The 25,752-nt window shown below is 46.0% G+C and overlaps 1 protein-coding gene across 7 annotated transcripts in view; it reads right to left on the bottom strand.

The window, feature by feature from the left end:
- Positions 1–12,972, bottom strand: part of EZH1 (enhancer of zeste 1 polycomb repressive complex 2 subunit) — a 40,657-nt gene extending 27,685 nt beyond the window's left edge. For 2 of the 7 annotated variants that reach the window (XM_032279587.1, XM_032279588.1), the window contains exons 1-4: positions 12,874–12,972; positions 3,460–3,550; positions 1,885–2,012; positions 1,033–1,161 (exon numbers count right to left, since the gene is read on the bottom strand). In XM_032279587.1, coding sequence (XP_032135478.1) covers positions 1,033–1,161; positions 1,885–2,001 — 246 coding nt within the window. In that variant the 5' untranslated portion in view covers positions 2,002–2,012; positions 3,460–3,550; positions 12,874–12,972. The remainder of the gene's footprint in view (positions 1–1,032; positions 1,162–1,884; positions 2,013–3,459; positions 3,551–12,873) is intronic. The other 5 variants (XR_004269511.1, XM_032279585.1, XM_032279586.1 and 2 more) reach the window with 4 other exon arrangements.
- Positions 12,973–25,752: the final 12,780 nt, after the last annotated feature.

The raw sequence follows: 25,752 nt of genomic DNA, 5'->3' as shown, positions 1-25,752 counted from the left end.
AGCCACGTGTCCAGTCAGAGTTTCTTAACTAGAACACTCTTTTATTATTTATTTATTTATTTATTTATTTGAGACAGAGTCTCACTCTTTCTCCCAGGCTGGAGTGCAGTGGCGTAATCTCACTGCAACTTCTGCTTCCTAGGTTCAAGAGATTCTCAGGCCTCAGCCTCCCAAGTAGCTGGGATTATAGGTGTGCTCCACCATACCTGGCTAACTTTTGTATTTTTAGGAGAAACGGTATTTCACTATGTTGGCCAGGCTGGTCTCAAACTCCTAGCCTCAAGTGATCCTGCCATCTTAGCCTCCCAAAGTGCTGGGATTATAGTTGTGAGGCATTGCACCTGGCCCCAAGATGACTCTTGTAGCTGTAGATTTACTATCTTAATTATTCAAAGTTGACTAAAATAGCTGTATCTATATCTTATTTATTTATTTTCTCTCCTTTTTTTTCATGCATGTTGCAGGGAATTTTTTTTTGTTTTTAGAGACAAGGTCTTGCTCTGTCACCCAGCCTGGAGTGTTGTGGTGCAATAATAGTTTATTTCAACTTTGAACTTCTGGGCTCCAGCAATCCTTTCGCCTCAGCCTCCCAAGTAGCTGGGACTACATGTGCGCACCACCACGTCTGGCTTTTTAAAAAAATTTTTAGAGACAGGGTCTATGTTGCCCAGGCTGATCTCAAACTCCTTACCTCAAGCAATCTTCTCACCTCAGCCTCCCAAATAGCTGGAAGTACTGGTGTAAGCCACCAAACCTTGTCTTACTTATTCCATCACAAATATAGGAAAAAGCTGGGCTGGGCTCGGTGGCTTATGCCTGTAATCCCGGCACTTTGGGGGGCCAAGGCAGGTGGATCACCTGAGGTCAGGAGTTTGAGACCAGCCTGGCCAACATGGTGAAACCCTGTCTCTATATTAAAAAAAAAAAAAAAGAAGAAGAAGAAAATAAGAAAAAGTAAAAAATATATATATATAGGAAAAAGCTTTAAGCCCAAGGAAGAGAGGAAGACTGAGCTTAAACTTCCAAAAGTACCTTTTTGAGAAAAGGGTGTCCACTCACAGGCTTCATCGACTGAACAGGTTGGACACGAAGCTTCTTCCATTCTTCATTGAGGATCTGGGTTTTTTCTTGAACCTTGGCAAAATTTGCCACATACAAAGCCTAGTAAAGTCATGGAAAAGATTAAGATATATTGTGATTTAATTAACTGATTAAATTTTTTTTGAGATAGAGTCTCACTCTGTCGCCCAGGCTGGAGTAGTAGCAGCTGACCACAACCTCTGCCTCCCAGGTTCAAGTGATTTTCCTGCCTCAGCCTCCCAAGTAGCTGGGATTACAGGCACACGCCACCACACCTGGCTAATTTTTGTATTTTTGGTAGAGATGCGGTTTCACCATATTGGCCACGCTGGTTTCAAACTGCTGGCCTCTAGTGATCTGGCCACCTCAGCTTCCCAAAGTGCTGGGATTACAGGCATTAGCCACTGTGCCTGGCCTTTTTTTTTTTTTTTTTTTTTGAGACGGAGTCCTGCTCTGTCACCCAGGCTGGAGTGCAGTGACATCATCTCGGCTCACTGCAATCTCCACCTCCTGGGTTCAAGCAATTCTCCTGCCTCAGACTCCCGAGTAGCTGGGATTACCCTGGCTAATTTTTGTATTTTTAGTAGAGACAGGTTTTGCCATGTTGGCCAGGCTGGTCTCAAACTCCTGACCCCAGGTGATCTACCTGCCTCAGCCTCCCAAAGTGCTGGGATTACAAGTGTGAGCCACCGTGCCCAGCCCTGTTAAGATTTCAAAACAAAAGTTAAAAAAAAATTCCAACTCCTTTACATTGGATCAGTATATTGAAATATATAAACTTTCACTTGGGAATTATTTTTTTACCTTTGCACCCATATTTGCCTGAAGTCGTTTAAGTTGTCGAAGTCGCATGTATTCAGATTTCACTTTTCTTTTCCAGTAAGTGATACATTTGGAGGTTGGGGGATTTGGTATTTCCATCTTGCTGTAATCTAAAAGAGACACAGATGAGAAAAGGCATTTTATTGCCTGGGAATGAAGCACTCCTCAAATAAATAAAAAATGGTCAATTGTGCTTTCATTCTCATTAAATTTACTCATAAAAATATAAATTTAAAGAATGCAAATGTGTGAGTTCAACAGAAAGTTTCAATTTTAAAAAAAGAGGCTAGGCATTATGGCTCACACCTGTAATCCCAACACTTTAGGAGGCTGAGGTGGGAGCACTACTTGAGCCCAGGGGTTTGGGCCCAGCTTGGGCAACATGGTGAAACCCTGTCTCTACAGAAAATACATAAATTAGTCAGGTGTGTTGGAGAGCACCTGTAGTCCCAGCTACTTGGAGGCTGATGTGGGAGGATTGCTTGAGCCCAGGAGATCAGAGCTGCAGTGAGCCATGACCATGCCACTGTACTCCAGCTGGGGTAGCAGAGTGAGACCTTGTCTCAAAAAACAAAACAAACAAAAAACAACAACAAGGCCAGGCACCGTGGATCACACCTATAATCCTGGCACTTTGGGAGGCCAAGGTGGGTGGATCATGAGGTAGGGAGTTCAAGACCAGCCTGGCCAAGATGCTGAAACCCTGTCTCTACTAAAAATACAAAAATTAGCTGGGCGTGGTGGTGTGCACCTGAGTGCAGAGGTGGGATCTCGGCCTACTGCAACTGAGCAAGACTCTGTCTCAGAAAACAAAACAAAACCCCAAAACAACAACAATAAAATTTCACATTAGCAATTTCTGGTCCAATTATCAAAAAGCTTAGCCTCTGTCCTCCTGTGGTAACTTGTTTTTAATTTAGCACTCAAGAAGTTCTCCCAGAGGTACTAGGAACTTGGATTACTTCAAGAAATGGAACTCTTCTCTTTTTTTTTTTTTTGAGATGGAGTCTTGCTCTTTCGCCAGGCTGAGTGCAGTGGCACGATCTCAGCTCACTGCGATCTCCAAGTCCCAAGTTCAAGCAATTCTCCTGCCTCAGCCTCCCGAGTAGCTGGGATTACAGGTGCACGCCACCACGCCCAGCTAATTTTTGTATTTTTAGTAGAGACAGAGTTTCAGCATGATGGCCAGGATGGTCTTGATCCCTTGACCTCATGATCTACCTGCCTCGGCCTCCCAAAGTGTTGGGATTACAGATGTGAGCCACTGCACCTGGCCAGAACTCTACTCTTTCAGTAAAAGGAGTGGTCAGCAAGAACCAACTTGCATCCAAGGGTTTCATGGAAAGACCCACCCATGTTACAAAATCATACTGCCAAATTGTCTAAATCTACCACATGTCTAGCAATAAAAGTAGGATATGACAGCAGCATAATTTTATCTCCAAGTCAGCAGCAAGACATATGAAAATCGATAACAATGCAAATCCCCCCTTTCTTGGTATTTGAATTAAGGCTCAACATTTTAAAGCAGTATGTATTGTAATATACTTTACCTACCTCATAGAACACACGGGGAAGTATTGGGTTTTGTGGTGTGCCTCTGTTCTTCAGGAGAATGGCAAGACACAACAGCAGAATAGGTGTCCAGCTTTTCAAAAGAGAATAGACAGTGGCTCCAACAAGTTGGTGTGGCAAATTAGACCCTGACACCCTCAGTAGGATTTTCCCCCCAAAGCAGGAAAACTTCAAGGTCTCTCCTACACTATTTTTGCATGTCTAAGTTAGGTCTCAATAATACTTGATGCCATTTGGGAAGAGGCCTTTACTTTACTAAATTCTATTTTCCCATGATGCTTTTCTTCTTTTTTTTGATACAGAGACTTGCTCTGTTGCCCAATCTAGAGTGCAGTGGCATGATCTCGGCTCACTGCAACCTCTGCCTCCTGGGTTCAAGCGATTCTCCTGCCTCAGCCTTCCAAGTAGCTGGGATTATAGGCACACACCAGAACACTCAGCCAATTTTTTTGTATTTGTGGTAGAGACAGGGTTTCACCATGCTGGCCAGGCTGGTCTTGAACTCCTGATCCCAAGTGATCCACCCGCCTCGGCCTCCCAAAGCGCTGGGATTACAGGTGTCACAGGTGTGTGCCATGGCATCCAGCCCATAATGCTTTTCTGAAACAATTTCTAGGCTCAGCCAACAGGCCTGTCAATTATTTTACTGAAAGAACAAACACTAAATACACGTAAAAATTCAACAAAATCCACAGGAGGATGCTTTTACTCTATAACTACCTGCGTGTCTTAGAAAACTAGTTCTATTTATTCCACCTAACATTAAAAAATTTTAAAAACATTACAAGGAGCTGGCCAGGCGCGGTGGCTCATGCCTGTAATCCCAGCACTTTGGGAGGCGGAGGTCAGGAGTTCAAGATCAGCCTGGTCAACATGGTGAAACCCCATCTCTACTGAAAAAAAAAAAAAATTATCCAGGCATAGTGGTGTGCGCCTGTAATCCCAGCTCCTTAGGAGGCTGAAGCAGGAGAATTACTTGAACCCAGGAGACAGAGGTTGCAATGAGCCGAGATCATGCCATTGCACTCCAGTCTGGGCAACAAGAGTAAGACTCTGCCTCAAACAAAACAAAACAAAACATTGCTAGGAGCTACAAAGAGCCAAAATGTGAAACAGAAACTAAAGTTTCACAGCATATTTTAAAAATTTTCCTAAATTTTTTTTTTTTTTTTGCTGAGGTGAGAGGATCGCTTAAGCCCAGAAGATTGAGGCTGCAGTGAGCCATGATCGCACCACTGCATCCAGCCTGAGCAACGGAGTAAGACCCTGTCTCAAAAACAAAAACAAAAGGAAAAGAAAATAAAAAGAACTGATCAGGCAGTGTGTAGTGGTTCATGCCTGTAATTCCAACACAATGGGAGGCCAAGGCCGGAGGGCTGCTAAGAGGCTAGGAGTTTGAGATCAGACTGGCCAATACAGTGAGATCGTATCTGTATATTTTAAAGTTTGTTGTTGTTGTTGTTGTTGTCATTTTTTAAAGAAAAAGAGGCTGGGTGCAGTGGCTCACATCTATAATCTCAGCACTTTGGGAGGCCAAGGTGAAATGATAGCTTGAGCTCAGGAGTTTGATACAAGCCTGGGTAACAGTGAGACCTCATCTCTACTTAAACTCAAAAACATCATCTGGGCATGGTGGTGTGTGCTTATAGTTCTACCTACTCAACAGGCTGAGGCAGGAAGATCACTTGAGCCCAGGAGATCAAGGCTGCAGTGAGCTACTGAGATCTCACTACTTCACTCCAGCCTGGGCAACAGAGTCACACCCTGTCTCAAAAAAAAGAAAAAGAAAATGAAATGATCAGGTCAGGTGCAGTGACTCATGCCTATAACTCCAACACTTTGGAACTCTGAGACCAGACTGGGCAACAAAGTAAGACACCATCTCTATGATAAATAAATAAGGCCAGGCATGGTGGCTCACGCCTTGTAATCCAGCACTTTGAGAGGCCAAGGCGGGTGGATCACCTGAGGTTGGGAGTTTGAGACCAGCCTGACCAACACGAAGAAACCCTGTCTCTACTGAAAATACAAAATTAGACAGTTGTGGTGGCACATGCCTGTAAATCCCGTTACTTGGGAGGCTGAGGCAGGAGAATCACTTGAACCTGGGAGGCAGAGTCAAAAATACGTATATTTTTTAAATTAAAGAGCTATAGCTGAAATATGATCTCCTATAGTCTATCAAGAGATGACAGTAGGGGCCGGGCGCGGTGGCTCAAGCCTGTAATCCCAGCACTTTGGGAGGCCAAGGCGGGTGGATCACGAGGTCAAGAGATCGAGACCATCCTGGTCAACATGGTGAAACCCCGTCTCTACTAAAAATACAAAAAATTAGCTGGGCATGGTGGTGCGTGCCTGTAATCCCAGCTACTCAGGAGGCTGAGGCAGGAGAATTGCCTGAACCCAGGAGGCAGAGGTTGCGGTGAGCCGAGATCGCGCCATTGCACTCCAGCCTGGGTAACATGAGTGAAACTCCGTCTCAAAAAAAAAAAAAAGAGATGACAGTAAAAATATCATAATAATCCAATGATTAATGGCACCATTTCTAGTTTTACTCAACTGTTTTATTTGGCCAGAGGAATACACACATATACACGAAAATGCCATTAAGCTTTAACCAATCACAATGTAAAGTAAGCCACACTTCCTCCTTCTGCAGTTAAAGTGATATTTGACTCTCATTTGTCCATGAGCCAATATTTATCTTACTTGGCTTTTCTATGGGTCTTCAATGTCTCTAAAAGTTTATTTGGCAGTTGGTCAGTCCCCACAGAGTACATAGAAAGATGAGAATACTATTTGAAACAGACAGATATGATTAAAATAAACACCTGAAACACAGCCATGAGTTTTCATAGCAGCTGGACCCTAACCAACAATTATCATTTCAAAGTTTTTAAAAAAGTGAACAAATAAAAATCTCAGCATTCATTAGAACAGGCAGATTTGGAGAGATGAATTCATTCATGTTGGGCAAGGCGAGTGCCACACAAAAAAATACTTTATATTTCCACTAGATCTGTTACTTAGTTACTTACACATGCAAAACAGCACTTACATTCCACTTAGGTACTTAGGACTTATGACCCTTTCATCATGTTTATTTACACATTGAAGATAAACTCCAAAACATATGCTGTTTTGATCAAGAAATTAAAAAATAATTATTTATATAATCAAGTCCTATAGCTCTATAAAATAAACCACCAATAAAAAGTGAGCAGAAATTTGGACAGATATTTCACCAGAAAAGGTAACAGGAATGGCAAATGAGCACACAAAAGTTGTTCCATACCATTAGTCATTGGGAAAATGCAGGTGAAAAATTACAATGAGGGCCGGGTGCAGTGGCTCACCACTTTAATCCCAGCACTTTGGGAGTCCGAGATGGGCCTGTAATCCCAGCTACTCAGGAGGCTGAGGCAGGAGAATCACTTGAACTCGGGAGGCAGAGGTTACAGTGCGCCGAGATCGTACCACTGTACTCCAGCCTGGGTGACAGAGTGAGCTCTGTCTCAAAAAAAAAAAAAAATCTGCAGGCAATTCCACCTGTTTTTTTTTTTAATTTTTTATTTTTTTTAAACTCAAGTGACTTAAGAATAATAATATAATCAATAGTAGTTCATTAACTGTAACAAATGGTACATGTATAGTAATATAAGATGTTATCAATAGGGGAAACTGGATGTGGATTTATAGGAACTCCCTATATTAGCTTTACAATTTTTAAAATAAATCTAAAATCTAGGACAGGCATGGTGGCTGAAGCCTGAAATTCCAACACTTTGGGAGGCCAAGGCAGGTGGATCTCCTGGACCCAGTTGTTTGAAACCAGCCTGGGCAACGTGGTGAGACCCCCATCTCTACAAAAAATACAAAAATGAGTTGGGCATGGTGGCGTGTGCCTCCAGTCCCAGCTACTTGGGAGGCTGATGTGAGAAGACAGATTAGTTTTTAAGAGACCCAAAGGAAAATGCTGGCTCATAGGATTTACAATGCTGGTTTAATTTTTTTTAATTTTTTATTCTTTTATACTTTTTTTGGAGAAAGGGTCTCGCTCTGCTGACCAGGCTGGAGTGCAATGGCCTGATCATAGCTTCCTATAGCCTCGACCTCCCAGCCTCAAGAGATCCTCTGGTCCCAGCCTCCCTGGTAGATGGGACTACAGGCACATGCCACCACGCCTGGCTAATTTTTTAAACTTTTAGTGGAGACAAGATCTTGCTATGTTTCCCAGACTGGACTTGAATTCCTGACGTGAAGCAATCCCCTGCCTCAGCCTCCCAAAGCATTGAGATTACAGATGTAAGCCACCATGCCCAGCCAGAATGCTGACTCAGAAGAGTAAAAACAAATCTCCTAACAGGCCAGAGCCCTATTTTGACTGGTTCTGTACTATGTCAGCCCAAAGTTTAAACCTGTACTGTATTTAGTGACTGCTCATATCATCCAATAAAAATAGATTTTTTAGTCTATTTTGAATCAAATTACTAAGGTAGGTGAGTTAGAGAATAAAACACACCAGAGGTACTGAACTCCAACTACCCATTAAGTAACTCATGACTTTAGGGTGTAGTGTACTCAAGTCCCAACTGATGATTGACTGACAGACTAAAGAGGTAGGAAAGAATCCAATGTGTACACAGTTTGGACATCAAACAAACAAACAAAAAAAGCTAGGGACTTTCCAGAATGGAGAAGCACAATTCTTCTTTTTTTAACTTTTAACCCTCCCACTTAATCCCAACCTATCTGATATAATTATCTTCACTTTTCTCCACATGTTCTTTTTCCCTTTTCTCTTTAGTTTATCCTATGTAGAAATGGAATTAGCGTGTTTTTAGTGTTGCTACCTCAAATCTTTTCTGGGCAGCTACTAGTGAACAGAGTAGAAATAGTGAGCAAAGCTGGGTGTAGTGGCTCACGCCTGTAATCCAAGCACTTTGGAGGCCAAGGCGGGCGGATCACCTGAGGTTGGGAGTTCGAAACCAGCCTGACCAACATGGTGAAACCCCATCTTTAAAAATAAAAAAGAAAGAAAGAAATAGTGAACAAAGTGGAAACTTTTTTTTTTGAGACAGAGTCTTGCTTTGTCACCCAGGCTAGACAATCTTGGCTCACTGCAACCTCCACCTCCCAGGTTAAAGGGATTCTCGTTCCTCAGCCTCCCAAGTAGCTGGGATGACAGGGGTGTGCCACCACGCCTGGCTAATTTTTTTGTATTTTTAATAGAAATGGGGTTTCACCATGTTGGCCAGGCTGGTCCTGAACTCCTGGCTTCAAGTGATCCATCCCTTGGCCTCCTCCCAAAGTGCTAGGATTACAGGCGTGAGCCACAGCACAGGGGCCCAAAGTGGAAACTTTTAAAACTTAATCCAAGACTAGAAAAAGATATACTTAATAACATGAATTGTTACATGGTTTTTTGTTTCTTTTGAGACATTGTCTCACTCTGTTGCTGGGCTGGAGGGCAGTGGCATGATCTCAGTTCACTGCAACCTCCACCTCTGGGGTTCAAGCAATTCTCCTGCCTCAGCCTCCCAAGTAGCTGGTACTACAGGTGCACACCACCACACCCAGATAATTTTCGTATTTTTAGTAGAGACAGGGTTTCGCCTTGTTAGCCAGGATGGTTTTGATCTCCTGACCTCGTGATCTGCCTGCCTCGGCCTCCCAAAGTGCTGGGATTATAGCGCCCAGCCGACATGTTCATATAAAGAGCGAATCAAAGGGCAGGAACTATTACCTAAAGGAGCAAGGAAGCCAGGTTTCGGATCCTAAGAATTAAAAATAGGTCAGGTGCAGTGGCTCACAACTGTAATCCCAGCACTTTGGGAGGCCAAGACAGGTGGATCATGAGGTCAGGAATTTGAGACCAGCCTGGCCAACATACTGAAACCTCATCTCTACTAAAAATATAAAAATTAGCCAGGCATGGTGACACACGCCTGTAGTCCCAGCTACTCAGGAGGCTGAGGCAGGAAAATCACTTGAACCCGGGAGGCGGAGGCTGCAGTGAGTCGAGATCGTGCCACTGCACTCCAGCCTGGGCAATAAAGCAAGACTCTGTCTCAAAAAAAAAAAAAAGCCGGGCGCGGTGGCTCAAGCCTGTAATCCCAGCACTTTGGGAGGCCGAGGCGGGTGGATCACTAGGTCAAGAGATCGAGACCATCCTGGTCAACATGGTGAAACCCTGTCTCTACTAAAAATATAAAAAATTAGATGGACATGGTGGCGCATGTCTGTAGTCCTAGCTACTCAGGAGGCTGAGGCAGGAGAATTGCCTGAACCCAGGAGGCGGAGGTTGCGGTGAGCCGAGATCGTGCCATTGCACTCCAGCCTGGGTAACAAGAGTGAAACTCCGACTAAAAAAAAAAAAAAGAATTAAAAATAAACAAAATATTTTTAAACAGGTTTTTATTTTGTTTTGTTTTGAGACAGGGTCTTGCTCTGTTGCCCAGGCTAGAATGCAGTGGCTTGATCTTGGCTCACTGCAACCTCTGCCTCCTGGGCTTAAGCAATCCCCCCAACTCAGCCTTCTGAGTAGCTAGGACTATAGACCCACACCACCACGACCAGCTAATTTTTTAATGTTTTTGTGGAGACAGAGTTTTGCCATGCTGGCCAGGCTGGTCTTGAACTCCTGAACTCAAGTGATCCTCCCACCTTGGCCTCCCAAAGTACTGGGATTACAGGCGTAAGCCACAGTGCCCAGCCTTAAATTGGTTGTTTAAAGGCATAATTCAAAGGCAAATATATAAGAAACAAGCCCAACTACATTTTTCTCACCTTTCCCTTCTCCCAAAATGTCTCTTTGGGAGTAAAATTTCATTTTTAGTTCCAGCGCTGTTTCAAAGAGCGCTAATGTAACCATCGTAATGAAGAAGTCATTTACACTTTAAGGAGATTTAAGCTGGGCCTTAGCATCAAGTTCCATAATTGGCATACAAGTACTCTGCCAGTTACTGATAATACTAGCATCCGAATCACCTGACTCCCAGCACCAGGAATTTCCCTACTATTTATTCCACTAATATATGTTGAGCACCTACTATTATACTCAATAGTAGTACCTACTATGTGTTAGGCACTGTTTTAGGTGTCTGGGGTACATCAGTGAATAAAACATACATCCCTGCCTTTGGAGTTGATTCATTATGTTTGTGATATACAACACTAAGCTAAAACCTTGACAATGATAACATTATTACAGTTTTATAGATGGTCCTTTCTCCTATTATCTACGTGTGTTTTTAAGTACTTCTCTCGCCCCAACCCCAACTTTTTTTTTTTTTTTTTTTCCGAGACAGAGTCTTGCTCTGTCACCCAGGCTGGAGTGCAGTGGTGCAATCTGGGCTCACTGCAACCTCCACCTCCCCAGTTCAAGCGATTCTCATGCCTCAGCCCTCTGAATAGCTGGCATTACAGATGCCCACCACCACGCCCAGTTAATTTTTGTATTTTTTGTAGAGATGAGTTTCGCCATGTTGTCCAGACTGGTCTCGAACTCCTGACCTCTAGTGATCCGCTTGCCTTGGCCTCCCAAAGTGCCGGGATTACAGGCCTGAGCCACCACGCCTGGCCTCTTTGTTTTTCTTCAAGACAGCATCTCACTCTGTTGCCCAGGCTAGTGTGCAGTGGCGCAATTTCAGCTCACTGCAACCTCCACTTCCCAGGTTCAAGCGCTTCTTATGCCTCAGCCCTTCCGAGTAGCTGGGACTATAGGCGTGTGCCGCTACATTTGGTTAATTTTTATATTTTTAGTAGAGATGGAGTTTGCCACGTTGCCCAAGCTGGTCTCAAACTCCTGGCCTCAAGTGATCCGTCCACCTCCGCCTCCCAAAGTGCTGGGATTACAGGTATGAACCACTGCTCCCGGCTTTTTTTTTTTCTCTTGAGACAGAGTCTCACAAGTTGTCACCCAGCCTGGAGTGCAGTGGCAGGATCACAGCTCATTGCAACTTTGACCTCCCAGGCTCAAGCAATCCTCCTGCTTCAGCCTCCCAAATATCTGGGACTATAGAAGCAGACCATCACTGCTGGCTAGTTTTTTTTTGTAGAAATGAGGTCTCACTATTGTTGCCCGGGCTGGTCCCAAACTGCTGAGCTCACGCTATTCTCCTGCCTCAACCTCCTGAATGCTGGGATTACAGATGTGAGCCACCAGGCCCAGCCTAAAGTCCTTATCTCCTAACACACACACTCTCTCCTATGTAAGTAATCTCTTTTATTAAAGGCATACCTGGGGATTCCAGGGCTTAAAATAGACAAGCTTTCACAGAAACCTCTAATAGAGTTAGCACCTTCTCAGGCTGGAAACCTCTTTCCATATCAGTTTCCTAAACTTAAAGTGCACTGGGTGTGGGAATTTTTCTTTTCAACGGCAGCATGGCAGCAAACATGGAGAAAGAGACTCAGGTTTTCAACGCCATCCTTGCACACAGATAACTGCTAGTCTACCTGAGCTCTTTGCCGTCCTCCTCCCCCTGCCAAGCCTCTGGTTCCTACCGAGCTGGGCTACACCATTTACAACTCTATTTTCACCCTACATATGCCTCCACATTCCACGGGGGGCACTAATATCCTTCCGCATCCCTTCCCTTCCCTGCTCAACAAACAATTCCTCAGTAGTCACTTTTTATTGAAATAAAAGTTTGCCCCACATTTCCTAACAGGCATGTCCCAAATACAACACCTTATCTTTGCTTCAAGGCACTTTTATTTATATCATTTGAACCTCGGGAGAATGGTGGGGATGAGCGATCATTGTGTGAAACCAAAAGTCTGGAGTGAAGGAGATTCTTGCTCAGGGCCAGGACGCACGTGAGGAGGCGCTCACTGCACTAGCACGGCCCTGAGTCAGTACTCCTTTACACTTTGTGCCTTGGGAGCCTGACTCACCTCGCCCTAGTCCCGGCCCTGTTTTTAGTACTACCCCTTCCTCAACATCCCCGAAAGCCATCGCAAGCTCAGTCCCGGTCTCTAGCCCTCACCAAGCACAGCTCCAGGTCCCCAGAGTCCACCTTATTAAAGGCCCCTGCAGGTGCCACCGCCCACCCTCGCCCTTCGGGCGCTGGGTCTCCCGCCCACCCGCCCAACCCGCTGTCCAACGGGATTCCCCGTCCCCGAGCCCGCCCCCGCTGCTCCTCCTCCCGGGCACACAGCCCTCGCAGCCTCAGACGCCGTCCTCGCCTGGGGCTCCCTCGCCCTGTCGCCCCCATTCCCTCAGCCCTCGGAATGGGGAGAGGCGCCTGCTACCCTGGGCCAGGCAGGCAGTGTGTCCCTCGGGTTCCTTCCAATTCCTTGATACCTCCGCCTTTCCCTCTCTCAGGCCCCGGGCGGCGAGGGGAGGAGGCCCGGCCCCACCGCCCGGCCCAGGCTTGTTTACTCACTCACCCTCCATCCCGAGCCGCAGGGACCCGCCGCTAAGACGCATGCGCGCCGCGCTCCCACCCCTGCGCCGCGCCCCGCCCCGCGCCTCCTCCCGGCGCGTGCGCATTGACCCACTCGTGCCGCGAGGACGCACGTCTGTCATTTGCCACCAAATACGCGCACTCAGGAGTCTTGGCGGGTTCAGCCAGCCCGAAGGCTTTCAAAACGGCGCTGGGAGGAGAGAGGAAGGGCTCTGGAGAAACCTTCGCAGAGCCATTAATATCTTCCCGAAGACCCTATTCAGCAGATGCGCCATCCCCACACGCTGGTGACAAGCCACATCTCACTCCAGCGTTTGACGCCAACCGAGACCACCTTCATACCGACGCTTCATACCAATGCTCCACCCCTACCAGTTCCCCAGAACGGTCTATGGGCTCTAAGTCCTTTGTTTATGTCTTATCTCCCTATTTCTGTCCATAGTTGTTCTAGTCACTTAGAATCAAAATTATAGCCTTGTATCAAAATAAATCCCCACAAGACACCTACTGGTTACAAGATATCACCTTAACCAAGTGATCAAAGTTAGCATCACTAATGGTGAGAGGTACTGTTTTCTTCTTCCTCTCCTTTTTTTTGGGGGGGGGGGGGGGGGGGACAGAGTCTAGTTCTGTTGCCCAGGCTGGAGTGCAGTGGTGCAGTCTCGGCTCACTGCAACCTCCACCTCCTGGGCTCAAGCCTTCTCCTGCCTCAGCCTCTGGGGTAGCTGGGAATACAGGCCCGTGTCACCACGCCAGACTAATTTTTGTATTTTTAGTAGAGATGTGGTTTCACCAACTTGGCCAGTCTGCTCTGGAACTCCTGACCTCAGGTGATTCTCCCACCTCGGCCTCCCAAAGTGCTGAGATTGCAGGCGTGAGCAACCACGCCCCGCCTCCCTCTTCTTTTTTCAGGAGACAAGATCTTGCTGTGTTGCCCAGGCTGGTCTTGAACATCAGGGCTCAAGCCATCCTCCTGCCTTGGCTTCCCTAAGTGCTAGGATTACAGGCGTGAGCCATTGCCCCCAGCTGAAAGGTGTTCTTACCAGGACCCTCTCAACATGATGCAGTGAGAAGCACACAAAATTACTTCTGTGGTATTCTTGACAAACATGCATAAGCTGAATTTTTGGGGTTTTTTTGTTTGTTTTGAGACAGAGTTTCACTCTTCTTGCCCAGGCTGGAGTACAAAGGTGCAATCTCAGCTCACAGCAACCTCTGCCTCCCAGGTTCAAGCAATTCTCCTGCCTCAGCCTCCCAAGTAGCTGGGATTACAGACATGCACCACCGCACCTGGCTAACAGTATTTTTAGTAGAGATGGGGTTTCTCCATGTTGGCCAGGCTGGTCTCGAACTCTGGACCTCAGGTGATCTACCCACCTCAGCCTTCCAAAGTGCTGGGATTAAAGGCATGAGCCACCATGCCCTGCCTGCATAAGCTTAATTTAATTAGGAGGAAACATCAGACAAATCCAAAATGAGTGACAATCTACAAAATAACTGGCCAGTATCTTCAAGTGTCAAGGTCATGAAAGACGAAGGGTGAGGAAATGTCTCAGATTGGGAGACTGAGGAGATATAACAACTAAATGTAATGTGTGATCCTGGATTGAATCCTGGTGGAGAGAAAGAACGCCAGTGGGATAACTTGATGAAATTAGAATAAAGTCTCTAGATTAGTTAATAGTATCGTATCAATCTTATTCCTGGTTTTAATCATTGTAATTCAGGAAGTTTGATGGACATATAGGAATGCTACCATATTTGCAACTCTAGTAAATCTGAAATTATTTCAAAATACAAATTTTTACAATTAAAAATGCAAAATAATATCTTGATTTTGATTTTGTCTCAAAGCGTATAATTAGAAAAGCTTATAATGTTCATTTTTTTTTTTGAGACGGAGTTTCGCTCTTGTTACCCAGGCTGGAGTGCAATGGCACGATCTCGGCTCACCGCAACCTCCGCCTCCTGGGTTCAGGCAATTCTCCTGCCTCAGCCTCCTGAGTAGCTGGGATTACAGGCACGAGCCACCATGCCCAGCTAATTTTTTGTATTTTTAGTAGAGACGGGGTTTCACTATGTTGACCAGGATGGTCTCGATCTCTTGACCTCGTGATCCACCCGCCTCGGCCTCCCAAAGTGCTGGGATTACAGGCGTGAGCCACCGCGCCCGGCTATAATGTTCATTTTTTTCAAGTAATCTTCATAACAGCCCTATGAAGTATACATAGGACAGCTTCAGTTTGCACATCAGGTTATTCTGGCATAAAGGAGTTAAAAGACTTGCCTTGCCGGGCGTGGTGGCTCACACCTGTAATCCCAGCACTTCGGGAGGCCGAGGCGGACTACCTGAGGTCAGGAGTTCTAGACCAGCCTGGCCAACATGATGAAACCCCGTCTCTACTAAAAATGCAAAAATTAACTGGGCATGGTGGCAGGCGTCTGTAGTCTCAGCTACTTGGGAAGCTGAGGCAGGAGAATTGCTTGAACCCAGGAAGCGGAGGCGGATGTTGCGGTGAGCCGAGATTGCGCCATGGCACTCCAGCCTGGGCAATAAGAGCTAAACTCCATCTCAAAAAAAAAAAAAAAAAAAAGAAGAAGACTTGCCTTACATAGATGAATAGTTCTGTTAGGTTTTAAACTCAGGTCGCTGGATTCCATCCAGATTTAGTGTTCTTTTCCATCCTATAAAAAACTTTAACCTTGCTGTTTTTCCCTTGCCACTATCCATTTAACTACCAAATCAAGGCAAATATTCCTTTATACTTGCAATTTGCAGTGACATTGCTTTCTATTCCCACTGCCTTCTAGATGTCGTTCTCAAACTTGGCTCACAACTGGGAAGCTTGAGGAGCTTTAATAACTACTGATGCCCACTTCCTACACCCAAAAGTCTGATTAATTGGTCTAGGGGCATGGCCTGAGCTTCAAGAGTTTTGTTTTTGTTTTTGTTTTTCTTACCAGATCAGTACAAAACTTCAAGAGTTTTTAAAGCATCCAGGTGATTACAATGTGTAGTGAAGTTTGAGAGCCATTGTATATTAATAATTGTTGGAAGAAAGAATGTGGTTTAAGGAGAGATGTTCAGAAGATCTGAATGTCAGGAGAGAGACTAGTGAGAGATTTGGAAATCATCAATATATTGATGGTAACTGAAGCCACAGGATTGGACAACATGGCCTTAAGAGAGGTTGCCAAGTAACAAGAGAATAATCACAAAGACATTTTGACCTAACAAAGTATGGTTCCAGAAATATTTTGAGGTGGAAAGGAAGTTGAAGGGATTTATGCTAAGGCTGTAGATCAGAATCTGATGTACAGCCCAACCTAAGCCCCCCTTTCTCTTTAAGCCTTCCAGCCCTCCTGGATTTCCCAGCCCTTCAACTTCAGTATCATCACTTTACACTCACTGCTACACTGTAAACCTCTTTTGCCTCCACCATGATAGGACTACACACAGGGCTTCATAACCGTCATTCACTGAAGAATTATAAAAACAACTTTCAGGCTGGGCACAGTCACTCACAGCTGTCATCCCAGCAATTTGGGAAGCTGAGGTGGGGGGGATCACCTGAGGTGGGAGTTTGAGACCAGCCTGACCAACATGGAGAAACCCCATCTCTACTAAAAATACAAAAATTAGCCAGGCATGGTGGCACATGCCTGTAATCCCAGCTACTTGGGAGGCTCAGGCAGGAGAATCGCTTGAACCTGGGAGGCGGAGGTTGCGGTGAGCTGAGATCGTGCCATTGCACTCCAGTCTGGGCAACAAGAGTGAAACTCTGTCTCAAAAAAAAAAAAGCCAGCGTGGTGGCACGTGCCTGTAGTCCCAGCTACTCCGGAGGCTGAGGTGGGAGGATTGCTTGAGCCCAGGAATTCTGGGCTGTAGTGCGCTATGCTGATCGGGTGTCCGCACTAAGTTCGACATCAATATGGTGACCTCCCGGGAGCGGGGGACCACCAGGTTGCCTAAGGAGGGGTGAACTGGACCAGGTCGGAAACGGAGCAGGTCAAAACTCCCATGCTGATCAGTAGTAGGATGGCACCTGTGAATAGCCACTACACTCCAGCCTGGGCAACATAGCAAGACCCCATCTCTAAAACAAAAAAAAAAAAAAAAAAAATCACAACTTTTTCGGCTGGGTGCAGTGGCTCACACTTGTAATCCCAGCACTTTGGGAGAATTAGGCGGACAGATCACTTGAGCTCAGGAATTCAAGACCAGCCTGGGCAACATGGTGAAATCCCATCTCTACAAAAAATACAAAAAAATTAACGAGGCATGGTTGCGTGGGCCTGAGCCTGGGAAGTCAATGCTACAGTGAACCGTGATCGCACCACTGCAGTCCAGCTTGGGCAACAGAATGAGAACCTGTCTCAATAATAATAACAATAATAATAATAACAACTTTTCACATCACCAATAAGCATGAGGTTCTTGGGGGAAAATTTGTTTGCTGGTTGGTTCTTCCTCATTGTGATGGGACAGTTTTTCCTGAGACCAGACCCTTTCTTAGCTGACATTTCCTGAGATACTGCCAGCCAACCTTTGGCTAGCTCTTCCTCTACAAATCTTTTTCTTTTGCAGCCCTTCAGGTCTTTGTCCTGTAAATTCGTAGAAAAATTGCTGGCAAGTGGTCAGCAACTGGACCTTTGAAAAACAGTACAACCACCCCTGCCCCACTCCTCCTGGCCCCACCCCCAGGCAGCTAATGGCGGAAGGGAATAACTGTGTCACTCCTGGCTTCCAGTTGCTCATCTTGCTCTTAAATTGGAGGCCTCTGGGGCTGAAAGAAACTGGACAAAGTGTGCTGAATAGCCTAATAGGGCTGGTTCTTTTTCTGAAAGTTCCCTATTGCAGAAAAATAAAATTATGTGTTTAATTTTTGAAACCTGATGCCTGATTTGCCTTGGCAGCTACTCTCCTGGGCTTGGCCCAGAGTCCAGCAACCCTAGTATACTGATTAATACCAGCTCAGCGTGTTCCCTGGAGAAGAAGAGCATTATTTACTTGACCATTTTCTTAAATCCTTTTTAATTTGCTTATATTTTAGCATGATCTTCTTGGCTTTAACATGCTATATCTTTGACCACTGGCTCCCGCGAAGCCTTAGGGAAGGCCACTCCGCTCTGTGCACTTACATCCCCATCACAAAGCAAGATTGTGTTTAAGCCCCTGATTAGAAACAACAGGTCACATGTCCTAGTCCTTCTGGGACGGGCACGTTCTAAGTGTACTTTTGGCCCCTGCTGGTCCTCAGACCAGTGGTAGAAAGGGAAGGAGATGATGCTTCTCAGAATTCAAACAGAGCTCTCTGCACTAGTATTCCTGCCTTCCAACCTGAGCCCTCTTCGGATGGTGACCCCTTGGCCTGTTGTGCCCCTCCCTTGTAATGCCCACAGAGATATCAAATAGCAGTTTTCGGAGGGGACACAGAGGACTGGGGAAAGGCTGGGCCCCAGACAGTCCCTGATAGGGAAGTGTAAACACAGCTGTGGAGATGGGAACAAACCATCCTCCCTCCCCGCAGTTCCCACCCAGAAGCAGGGAAAGGCCACCCTGCTGTGAAGAAACAAACAAGAAAACAAAGTAAAGCACAACCCAAAAGCTGCACGAAGGTCACCAGAAACTGGGGCTGCTGCCCAGGACTTGGTGGCGCCCGTTGAAGTGCCAGACTCCTCCATGAACACTTAGAGGTGAAGGCGGCTCCAAAGCAAGTTGAGGTCTGGACATAACAGCCTGGAAACAGGCTCAATTTCTGAAGCCTCTCCATTCCTGGACACTTTGTCCTCTGATCGCAAAATCCTAGCTTTCTGCCTTAGGTACTTAGCTCCTGACCCCTCGTTGCTTAGGGATCATAATAATGAATTCAATTCAGCAAGTAAGAACAGGCTCACAATAAACCCTTGTCCATGGCTGTTACAAATTTAAACTCTGAGCCTCCAAGCCAAAATATCAGAAAGGGCTTCCTTAGTCTTTGTGAATTACAAAATAAATAATTCCAGCAGGAAGGGACTTTCTCTTTTGGGCACTCATTTGGGTGGGAGTCATGCCTTGATCTGCACATACCCTCAAAGCTCCAACCCCACAGCTAGGGTGGTGCTGCCGGTCCTTGCTCTCAGCACAGTTAATGCAGGGTCTTGATCCCTCAGAACACGCCTCTGGCACAGTCCTGCCTGGGAAGCAGCTCTGATCGGGTGGACAGCTAATGAGCTGTGCTTCCTTTCTGGCCATTAGGGTCCTCAGCTGCGAAAATGAACTGGCAGAACAAGAGAAAATGGTAATGGCTTTCAAATACTGAGTACTTACTATGTGCCTGACACTGTCCTGAGAGCTTTATACAAATCATCTGATTTCATATGAATCAGGAATATTCTTATCCCCAGTTTACAGCTGAGAAAACTAAGGCTTAGAGAGATTCTATAACCTTCCCCAGGTCATCCAGCTGGTAAGTGGTATGGCCAGGATTTGGGTTCGGTCATTCTGACCTCCGCAATCAATGCGCTGAACCACTCCTCTATACCGCCTCCCTTCTCTGAGGTCTTCTCGCTCTGACATCATGATTCTGGATTTTCTCCAATGCTTTCTGCTCTCACCAGTGGTGCCAGAAAGAGAACGTGTTTGGGACTCTAGTCTGCAAGTCAGGAGGAAAGTTAAGGGGCTCCTTACTTCCTCTGTACTGGAGATGCCAATCAAAGCTGGACACTTGGCAGACCCCCGTATCAACAGGGAACATACAGCCTGTGTGGAAGACAAACAAATCCCGGCCAGACAGGAAAAGGGAGTTTCCCCTGGTTCTGTGACTTCCCCTTCTCTCTTCCCTATCAGCAGGGTCCCACGCTGCTGATGCTATGGCCTTTTGAACCCTTCTGTGTCTAGGCTGAAACACCAGGCTACACAGATACTTTGAGAACAAGAGAAATGACCATTGTATTCACAGTACAGACATCCACAAACTATATCCACGATACTGTATGTAAAGGAACAAAAATAAATCACATAAATCACATATATCTATACATTTAACAAGTGGCTTTTAACATTTATATTATCGCTAGACATTGCACTGGTTAGAAATCTCATGTAATCCTGGCAAAATGCCTGGGAGTCGGGTATTATCCCCATTTTACAGAGAAGAACACTGAGGCTTAGGGAAACTGACAACATTTTCCATGGCCCTAGGCTGGTAAGAAGGAGAGCTGCAATTCAAATCCAGGCTAAACCTGTCTGACACCAAAGTCTACGTTCTTTTCGATAAAAGGAGTGTTGTATAGTAAAAAGAGCAAAATTATGAAACTGTAAAGATCCCAGAATATCATGGAAATATAGTTGTCATAATAATATGTGTTATACATTATGAGAGTAACTTCCATTTATCTCATGCTTAGTAGTGCCAGGCATTGGGCCAAATGCTTTACGTATTTTATCTCTACTGCTCAGCCAGATACATGATAGTAATCTCATTTTGCAGATAAGAAGACAAGCTCAGAGGAGTTAAGTCATGTGCACCAAAGTCTTTTTTTTTTTTTTTTTATGAAGTCTCGTTCTGTCGCCCAAGCTGGAGTGCAGTGGTGCAATCTTGGCTCACTGCAACCTGTGCCTCTCAGGTTCAAGTGATTCTCCTGCCTCAGCCTCCCAGCAGCTGGGATTACAGGCATGCACTACTGCTCCTGACTAATTTTTTGTATTTTTAGTAGAGACAGGATTTCACCACATTGACCACGCTGGTCTTGAACTCCTCACCTCGGGTTATCTGCCTGCCTCGGCCTCCCAAAGTGCTGTGATTGAGGTGTGAGGCACCGCGCCCGGCTGCACAAAGTCTGATACAGCCAAATAAGCGATGGAGCTGGAATGCAGACCCAGGTCTACTTGATTCCAAAGTGTGTGTCCCTAAGCACTAAGGCAGTAATAAGAATAATGTAGCATTGGCCAGGTGTGGTGGCTCACACCTATAATCCCAGCACCTTGGGAGGCTGAGGTGGGTGGATCACCTGAGGTTGGGAGTTCGAGACCAGCCTGACCAACATGGGAAAAACCCCGTCTTTACTAAAAATACAAAATTCGCTGGGCATGGTGGTGCATGCCTGTAATCTCAGCTACTTGGGAGCCTGAGGCAGGAGAATCGCTTGAACCCGGGAGGTGGAGGTTGCAGTGAGCCAAGATTGCGCCACTGCGCGTTAGCCTAGGCAACAAGAGCAAAACTCCATCTAAAAAAAAACAAGGAATAATGTAGTAGTAACTATGGGCCAAGTTGTGCTTTAAGTGCTTTATGCTTTATATCTTGTAACTTACAGATATTATTATCACCCCCATTTTACAGATGAGAAAAATATTACCTTTTGTAGTATTACTTATGCTCACATTACAGACATCATACATTAAACACACGTTATTACTGCCATGTTTGCTTAACATGTTAGATCCTTGCTTATGAGCTAGAAAATAATGTATTACTTTTTCAACTGTCCATCTAATGTGTTAGAGTCTTGCAGGAAAGAATGTGAAAAGGTACTGTCTACAGACAAAGTAAGCATAGTCAGGAGAGGGCAGTACTGCATGGGGAAAGCCGTCTGTACTGTGAGGAGCCCTGTCAGGTTGCCTGTCTGGCCAATCTTCCTTATTCTTTCCTATTCGATTCTCTCTAGCAGATTGACTTCTATCAGGTATTGTGTAGCAGAGGTTAGGTGCTTAGGCTTTAGCTTGGATGAGTTACTTAATCTTTATTTTATTTTTTTATATAGCGACAGGGTTTCACCATGTTGGCCAGGCTTTTCTCGAACTCCTGACCTCAGGTGATCTGCCCACCTCGGCCTCCCAAAGTGCTGGGATTACAGGCATGAGCCACCTTGCCCAGCCTCTTTTTTATTTTTTATTTTTTATTTTTTATGTCCTTGGGTGGCTTATCAGTTAGAGGGTTCTCAATAGAATGTCTTTTTCTTTTCTCTCTTTCTTTCTTTTTTTTTTTTTTTGAGACTGAGTCTTGCTCTTTTACGCAGGCTGGAGTGCAGTGGTGCAATCTCGGCTCACTGCAACTTCCGCCTCCTGGGTTCAAACTGTTTTCCTGCCTCAACCTCTCAAGTAGCTGGAATTATAGGCATGCGCCACCATACCTGCCTAACTTTTGTATTTGAGTAGACGTAGAATTTCACCATGTTGGCCAGGCTGGTCTTGAACTCCTAACCTCAGGTGATCCACCTGCCTCAGCCTCCCAAAGTGCTGGGATTACAGGCCTGAGCCACTGCACCCGGCCCTCAGTAGAATTTCTTATGGGATTTGTGTTCATTTTTTTTTTTTTTTTTTGAGACGGAGTTTCACTCATGTTACCCAGGCTGGAGTGCAATGGCGCGATCTCGGCTCACCACAACCTCCGCCTCCTGGGTTCAGGCAATTCTCCTGCCTCAGCCTCCTGAGTAGCTGGGATTACAGGCACGCGCCACCATGCCCAGCTAATTTTTTGTATTTTTAGTAGAGACGGGGTTTCACCATGTTGACCAGGATGGCCTCGATCTCTTGACCTCGTGATCCACCCGCCTCGGCCTCCCAAAGTGCTGGGATTACAGGCGTGAGCCACCGCGCCCGGCCTGTGTTCATTTTTTTTTTTAAATGCGGGTTGATTGATGGCTGTTCAAGGACATGAGACATGTATTTTCCTCTGTTGGATGCAGTGAAGAGGTTAACTTAATTCTGTTTGTTTGTTTTTTTTGTTTCATTTTTTTCCCAACAGAGTCTCACTCTTGTGGCCCAGGCTGGAGTGCAGTGGCGCAATCTCAGCTCACTGCAACCTCCGCCTACCAGGTTCAAGCAAGTCTCCTGCCTCAGCCTCCCAAGTAGCTGGGATTACAGGTACCTGCAACCATGCCCGACTAATTTTCGTATTTTTACTAGAATACAAAAATTGTATTTAGTAAAATACAAACATTTTTAATTTTTATATTTTAAGTTTCACCATGTTGGCCAAGCTGGTCTGGAACTCCTGACCTCAGGTGATCCACCCACCTTGGCCTCCCAAAGTGCTGGGGTTACAGGCGTGAGCCACCACACCCGTCCTGTTTGTTTGTTTTTGATGTGGGGTTTTGCTCTGCTGCCCAGGCTGGAGTACCATGGCATGATCATGCTCATTGCAGCCTCAACTTCTGGGCTCGAGCAATCCTTCCACGTCAGCCACTCAAGTAGCTGGGACTACAGGCACACACCACTGGGCCCAGATAATTTTTTGTAGAGATGTGGTCTCTCTATATTGCCTAGGCTGGTCTCAAGCTCCTGGGCTTAAGCAATGCTCCTTCCACCTCAGCCTTTCAAACTGCTGGTATTACAGGAGTGAGCCACTATGCCTGGCCCTTACTTAATCTTTGAGCCTCAGTTTTCTTGTCTGTAAAGTGAGTTGCTATAATAATAATTGTTTTTTAGATTGAGTCTCGCTCTATCACCCAGGCTGGAGTGTAGTGGCACGATCTCGGCTCACTGCAACCTCCACCTCCTGGGTTTAAGCAATTCTCTTTCTCAGCCTCCTGAGTAGCTGGGATTACAGACAGCTGCCACCACACCTGGCTAATTTTTGTATTTTTAGTAGAGACGGGGTTTCACCATTTTGGTCAGACTGGTCTTGAACTCCTGACCTCGTGATCCACCCCCCTTGGCCTCCCAAAGTGCTGGGATTACAGGCATGAGCCACCGTGCCCAGCCCAATACTTAATTTAATAGTTCAGTTTTAAATAAAACAATTTGTCTGATGCATTGAGCATATGAGCATATTGCTTGTCATCTTCAAGGCCTGGTAAACAAAACATGAGTACCCTGTGCTATATAGTATCCAGGCTCCTGGGGTCCTGGAATGGGGTAGAAAGGTTCCTGAGGAGGGTTTCACAGGACAACCCTAATAAATGGAGGAAGAAAGCAATCCTGGCATCTGGTATTGGGTCCTACAGCAACCATGAGTCAGCCCCAGGTGCCAAGGGACTAGCTATGTTCTCAGCACTGCTGGGTGTGTGCTGTGGGTCATTTGGCCACGGTCCTTGACAGTCACGTTGCCTGAGCATCGTTCTTGTAAATCTGGCCTGGGTTCTTTTTCAAAACAGCCTCCGCCATGTGATGTCATGGTCCAGCTAGGGTTGGAGAAGGAAGGAGGAGGAGGGTGTGTGCACATAGTCTGGGGATCTTCCTATTTGTAGAGGAGTCCATCTGGTCCTGGGAGAAACTCTCTACCCTTCTCTCCTCCTTTCCAGATCCAGTAAGAAATTAGTATACTGATCTGGGTGAGAAGAGGTAATAAATCAGAATGGTTAAGAGATGAACCTTAACATCAAGCTATCCTGGGTTTAAACCCTGGCTCTGCCAATTACTAGCTCTGGGACAGTAAACTTTCTCCTCCTGTTTCCCCATTTCACACATGGAGAAGATAATTCTGATGTTATAGTGGTGTGGCTTTAAGAGATATATGCAAAGCTTTCAGCACATGTGTCAGTAGACACACTGTGTAGCCTGTAGTAAGTTTCAATAAATGGTAGTGACTGTTAGATCCCCAGCAGTTGATGAGTAATATGACTTGATTAATTTCTCTGGAAAGAGCCTGTTTTCTCCAATGGCCTTTTTTTTTCTGACAGAGTTTCATTCTTGTTGCCTGGGCTGGAGTGCAATGGCACAATCTTGGCTCACTGCAACCTCTGCCTCCCGGGTTCAAGCGATTCCTCCTGCCTCAGCCTCCCAAGTAGCTGGATTACAGGCAGGCACAACCACCACACCCAGCAAATTTTTTGTATTTTTAGTAGAGATGGGGTTTCATCATGTTGGTCTGGCTGGTCTCGAATGCCTGACCTCAGGTGATCCACCTGCCTGGGCCTCCCAAAGTGCTGGGATGACAGGCGTGAGCCACCACTCCCGGCCCAGTGATCATTTTCCCCCTTGAAATGTAGTCAGGCTCCTCCCAGGTGTGCCATCACTCTGAAGATTAGGAGTCTGGGGACAGATGGAGCAGTTGTGTCTCCAATCCTTCGTCTTCTCTCCCTTTGCTGGCTCCATGGCTATAGCTCCTCTAGTTCTCTCTGCTGTCTCCTTTCCCTCTCAAGAAGTCGATCTCTTCTCTCTAGTTAGGAAGGACCAGCCCCTACCAGGTAGGACTTCTGGCTTCCCCGACCCTGACTCTTTCTCACATCCTCTTTTGTGCTCTGCTCTTCATTTTTCAGACAGCTGGGGGAGAGACCAGCATGCGTGAATGTCGGTGCACCACACAGATGCTTATTCTAGGATGCCCCACATATAGCCTCAGAATGTAGAAGGCCCTAGCACTTTTTCTTCCTCCTGGGTGGCTCTGAATTTGTGTGTGTGGTAGGGGTGGAGGTTCAAGATTAGAGATGCCACCCTTTTGAAGGGTCAAGTCACCTCTTCCCCTGCTCCAGGCAGGATGGCCCTGTAGCAAGAAGGGAAATGGAAGTAGGATGGTAGTAGGATCCCTGCTCATGAGGAATTAACCTACTTTGGGGCCAGAAGTCTCAGGACAATGTCCAACTGGACAAGAACCACATCCTTCTCTTTCCAAGCACTAGGCGGTGGGGGCAGAGGAATAAGGAAATGTGTAAGAACCTTAAAAACTAGATCTCCAAGGCCGGGCGCGGTGGCTCAAGCCTGTAATCCCAGCACTTTGGGAGGCTGAGGCGGGTGGATCACGAGGTCAAGAAATCGAGACCATCCTGGTCAACATGGTGAAACCCCGTCTCTACTAAAAATACAAAAAATTAGCTGGGCATGGTGGCGCGTGCCTGTAATCCCAGCTACTCAGGAAGCTGAGGCAGGAGAATTGCCTGAACCCAGGCTGGAGTGCAATGGCGCGATCTCGGCTCACCGCAACCTCCACCTCCTGGGTTCAGG

Source organism: Sapajus apella, unplaced genomic scaffold (assembly GCF_009761245.1).
Source record: "Sapajus apella isolate SASKATOON/1434 unplaced genomic scaffold, GSC_monkey_1.0 scaffold12, whole genome shotgun sequence".
Lineage (NCBI taxonomy): Eukaryota > Metazoa > Chordata > Mammalia > Primates > Cebidae > Sapajus > Sapajus apella.
This window is presented reverse-complemented; position numbering and strand designations above follow the sequence as displayed.